The sequence below is a fragment of the Gossypium hirsutum genome, chromosome A10 (assembly GCF_007990345.1).
Source record: "Gossypium hirsutum isolate 1008001.06 chromosome A10, Gossypium_hirsutum_v2.1, whole genome shotgun sequence".
In the NCBI taxonomy this organism is placed as follows: Eukaryota; Viridiplantae; Streptophyta; class Magnoliopsida; order Malvales; family Malvaceae; genus Gossypium; species Gossypium hirsutum.
In genome coordinates, this window is record NC_053433.1 from 18,326,382 (window position 1) to 18,331,607 (window position 5,226).

A 5,226-nucleotide genomic window follows, 5' to 3' on the forward strand; every position below is an offset into this window, starting at 1 on the left:
TTGAGTATAAATAATATAATTCGTTAACTCAACTCGAAAATTTTTGGCTTGATTAGATTCCATTTCATTTGAAAAAAAAAATCAAATTGAGTTCGGTTGTTAAAATAAGATTCGTCAACTTGACTAACTCGAAATTTTTTGACTCGATTCGATTAATCAAATTCTCACTCCTAAGCCCAACCCCCTACGAAAACATTTATTACCATTTCAGAGTTTTTAATGTAAAAGTACTAGAGAAGCCCCTATACGTAGCGGGGTATTGCATTTCAAAACGGGAAAATTAGTCCCTCCGTTTAATTTTGTCTCTTTAATGATGACTTGAGATGTTGCCTTAAATGGTTAATTACTAATTTAGTCCCTAAACTATAGTTAAAATATCATTTTAATTTTTTTAAAAAAAATTCTTGATAGTAATTCTAAAATATTAAAAATAAATATAAATTATTAAAAATATTAAAAATTATATTAAATCAAAATCAAATGGTAACAAGTGCCACTAATCCACATTTAATAGAAAATTTAAAGGAATGGTTAACCATAGGACTTGATTGGCGCAATACTAATAGTTTAGAGACTCAATTAGAATATTTTAAAAATTAGGAATTAATTTAGAATTTAACTATAATTTAGGGATGTATGATACAATTAATTCAAAAAAAATTGAAAAAATAATCTTATAATTTTCTTTTTGAATATCCAGGATTACTTATTTAGATGATAAAGTAGGCTATTTAAATTTGTTATTTGTATCTACTTTACTTTTTGCAGTTAATAAAATCGAATGTCTCAATTCACATCCTATATTTGGTTGTAAAATGATAGCTAAATATTAACACCACGTATAATGCTTATTACTAATTTTTAACGCATCAATTTATTTGGTTAGATAGTTAAACGTTAGTAGTTTTAAATTTGAATTTCGGATTTGATTTCTCTCTTACTTATATTTGTACTTTTATTTCATTTATTTAAAGCTTTACTTTTATTTTTAACTACTATTTTAACATTTTAACTCTTCTGATTAAATGGTTAATTACTAATAATTTTATCCTTGAGTCCCAAGTTCGATTCCTCTTCTAACCATATTTGTATTTTTCATTTTATGTTTTAAGCTTCTTTTTATTTTTAATTAATATTTTTAATTAATAAATATATTGTTTTCAAGTTCTTTTATTTTTAATTCATTTTTTAATTAACGACTGTTTTATTTATAAAATCAAATAATTATTGCCAATTATATAATAAAATATATTTTTGACAAATTTGATATTTATCACTATGTTAAATATATTTTATTTTTTAAAAACATCAATTAATTTTTTATATATTTTTCTTTATATATAATATTTATATTAAAATATTTATTTTCTCCACCTATATTGTGAGTATGGTGGTTTCTATTATTATAAAATCAAATAATTATTTCAAATATCACTATTATTTTTATATGTAAAATATTTAAAACAATTATTTCAAATACACATACAAAAATATATAATACTAAAATTTACTACACTAATGATATGAATTGAAAAATAAAAATTACACATTAAAATTATATTTACTAAAAATAATGATATTTGACAATAATTATTTGATTTTATAAATAAAAGAGTTATTAATTAAAAATAAAAATAAAAACTTGAAAACTATATATTTATTAATTAAAAAAACTTGAAACAACATGAAAATATATATATATATAAATGTGCTTGGAAGAGAAATTGGATCTAGAACTCAAGGATAAAACCATTATTATTTAACCATCTAACTAAAAGAGTTAATATGTTAAAAATAGCAATTAAAAATAATATTAAAGCTTGAAACAAAATGAAATAAAAATACGAATGTGAATAGAAGAGAAGTCGAAACCCGAGACTTAAAACAAAACCACTAATATTTAACCATCGAACCAAAGAGCTAATGTGGTTAGTAGGACGCATCTTTAAAATTAATTTATTTTCTTAAATATTTCAAAAATCATCAACCCAAAACCCCAAATGTTTTTTAGAATCCACATTTTTTTTAATTTAGCCTCAATAATCTAAAAAAAAACTAACCTAAAAATTAGATTTAATTTTTAAAATCTAATAAAATAAAAGATAAAAAAAATTTTGAAAGACAAAATAACTTTAAATTATTAGAGTTTTCACAAAATGTTAAAATTTGTAAAATAAATTTGACTTACTAAAGATATTTACTAGATTCTAATATTTAATGGATAATATCATTTAATTTGGATTCAAATACTAATACTTAGATTAAATTGAGTAGAAAAAAAATCAAATTTTAAAATGGTTATGCTTTCTCAAATTTAAATAAATGATTAGAAGAAGTGAAAGTGAACTTCTTTCCCAGGCATTTGAACTAAATTCGAATTTTGAAATCATTATTGTGTCGGGAGGGCTTTACCTGAATATCATCCAAGCCTAAACAAGATTATACTCATACGGTAACCATTAAAAGGATGAGGACACGTGATGACTTGATAGTCAAAGGAGTTCATTGTCTTAAGTGTAGCTTGTGTTTGAGTCACATTGGCCGTTTGGGTTTTGCCCTATTATTGTTATTCACCAAAAAAAGAAAAATCAACAACTTAATTTAGTGACAACAAAATTATGTTGATGAGGTATGAGAACTTGAATTCAATCCCAAACAATTTCATTCCCATCCTTATTATAAAAAAAAAAGTCAACCTTCATACCAACTCCTAAAATTAAACACACTTGTCAGAACTAGGTAAAAAGGGAAAAAGCTAAAAGGTTCCAATTGAACATGGAAATTTACCTATGAAAAGGAATATACATACTATATATAGCCATTTGCTCTTAGGCCCTGTCAGTCTGTTACTACTAAGATCAGGCAAAGTTTTAACTTGGCTAACCAAAAACTCTTCACCGCAATGGCCATTGATGTTAATAGAACAAAAGGAACATGGTCGAAAAAGCTTGGAAAAATGACATTTTACCAATCAACCGAACTTTTCAGACAGACTTGTCAATTTACCACTGGAAAATCAGAGATTCATCATTCCATATCTATGATGATTGATTGGGCAACGCATGCAAGGAAATAAAAAACTGTGTGGGGTTATATAGAAAGAAGTCAAGACTCTATTGTCAGAGAGGTTTAAGGCAATTTGCCTCTAGATAAGGAGGCAATGACTTAGACAACTGAAAGTGTTGCTTTTAAACCTTAGTCCCCATGATTTGCCATCTCATTAATTCTACTTTTGAACCAACTTCTCTTTGGAAAACTCAAGGTTTACTAAAGATGCGCAGAATTACAAGCTCCAACACCGCCAAAGGCGTTGCTGCCATTGTGGGCGTCGGCCCTCAACTTGGACTATCTATTGCCCGAAAGTTTGCTCATGGAGGATACACAGTCGCCATCCTCGCCCGGGACTTAGGTACCCTCTTTCTCTCTCTTTCTTTCGCTCTTTTTTCTCTTTTTACACAATTAATCAATACCGGATTATGTGTGTGTGTGTATGTGTTGTTCAGGAAGGTTGTCAAGATTTGCAGATGAGATAGCGAGGGAAGAGAAAGCGCAAGTGTTTGCAATCAGAATAGACTGCTCGGATTATAGAAGCGTTAGGGAAGCGTTTGAAGGGGTTCTTTCCTTAGGATTTGTCGAAGTTTTGGTGTACAATGCATATTACCAGCCGGTTTCTTCGCATCCCACTACCTTCACCGACATTAAAATTGATTCCTTTGAGAAATCTCTTGCTGTTTCCTCCCTTGGTGCTTTCCTTTGCGCTCAACAGGTAACCCCACCCCTTTCTTTCCATCCAACCATATAAATAACCAATCACCTTCTAAAATTTTTATAATGTTGGACCGAATCAATGGAAGGTGCTTCCTGGGATGGTGGAAAGGAGAAGAGGAACCGTTCTTTTTACTGGTCGCTCAGCTTCACTTAATGGCATCCCTGGTTTCTCTGAACTATGTAATGTTCACCCTTTAAAACATATTACAAACTTACCAAAACTTAAAATGGAAAATGAGAGTATATGACAGTTTATTGTAAATCAATGAAACAGGCTGTGGAAAGTTCGCCCTGAGAGCTTTATCCCAATGCCTGTCAAGAGAGTTCCAGTCTGTTGGTGTCCATGTTGCCCATATTATCATTGATGGAGTCATTGGTCCTCCCAGGTAAATTCATTGTTACTCCTTAAAATATAGTGTTTGATAACTTCCATTTTCCTATTTAGCTGCCAATTTGAAAATTTAAACGATTTATGAATGTGAATAATGTTATACTTTTTAAATATCTATTATATTAAAACTCAATTAATTTATTTATAATATATGCATTTCATTTTTACAATTTAGATACTAAATGAAATTTAAATCTACATTTTCAAATTCATATTTTCTAGACTTGAACATAAAATGTTTGCGTGACAATGAGATACGATCTTTGAAACTTATATTTCATATTAATAGGAGAAATCATATATGTTTTAAAATGTTGAAATGATAAGTAGTGTGCAGTAAATATAAGAGGTGACGATGGAATTGCTGGAAAGAAAATGAATGAATGATGAACAATAAAGTTGAAATGGAAATGCAGGGGGGCTCACCAAGGGTTGGCTGGGGAGCTATGGCAAAGCGGAGTCGGAGGGGACCAAACCTTGATGACAATGGACCCTGATGCGATAGCTCAGACCTACTGGCACCTGCATGTTCAAGACCGGAGCGGTTGGACCCAGGAGATTGACCTCCGTTCCTCCGTAACCAGATACTCTTACACCCATTGATCATATATATGATATATATGTATCTTCTCATATTTGCAGCCTCTAATCATTTAAAACTCCTCCGTCTCATTATAATCATCTTCAATAGCTTTCATTTCTTTATACACTAAATATGGTTTAAAGATTTGCTATGTATATTTACTCTCTTTTGTTTTTAATTTTATTTTGAGTTTGAGAAAAGTACAAAATATGTGATGAATTATAAGTTTGAGTGTGTGAATAGAGCTTGGTTATTAATTTTTTTTTGGGAAAGAAATGTAACCCTTTATTGAGAAAAAAACAAAATCCATACAGTAAGAAGATAGAGGATACAGATAAATAAACCCAAGCAAGTAGGTTTACCTCATACACCTAAACCTATCATCCGCAATTTCTAACCATACTGACATCTGGCATAGATGAAATATTTTCATTAAAAGTCATCTCATTCTATGTGGTTTACATATAAATATCAAATAAAAGGC

At 29.2% G+C, this 5,226-nt stretch overlaps 1 protein-coding gene across 1 annotated transcript; it reads left to right on the top strand.

Annotated features, from left to right (window-relative positions):
- Nucleotides 1–3,167: 3,167 nt before the first annotated feature.
- On the top strand, nt 3,168–4,999 carry LOC107914630 (very-long-chain 3-oxoacyl-CoA reductase). The gene is made up of 5 exons (XM_041078842.1): nt 3,168–3,409; nt 3,504–3,766; nt 3,855–3,948; nt 4,043–4,154; nt 4,576–4,999. The coding sequence occupies exons 1-5, from the start codon at nt 3,205–3,207 to the stop codon at nt 4,760–4,762; spliced, it is 861 nt and encodes a 286-aa protein (XP_040934776.1). The 5' UTR covers nt 3,168–3,204; the 3' UTR covers nt 4,763–4,999.
- Nucleotides 5,000–5,226: the final 227 nt, after the last annotated feature.

What these genes read in the sequence shown, in the direction of transcription:
- LOC107914630 (XM_041078842.1), top strand. Translation starts at nt 3,205, where the DNA reads ATGATTTGCCATCTCATTAATTCTACTTTTGAACCAACTTCTCTTTGG. An exon ending in CATCCTCGCCCGGGACTTAG is followed by an intron (nt 3,410 to 3,503) that starts GTACCCTCTTTC and finishes TGTGTTGTTCAG; the next exon opens with GAAGGTTGTCAAGATTTGCA. An exon ending in CTTTCCTTTGCGCTCAACAG is followed by an intron (nt 3,767 to 3,854) that starts GTAACCCCACCC and finishes AATCAATGGAAG; the next exon opens with GTGCTTCCTGGGATGGTGGA.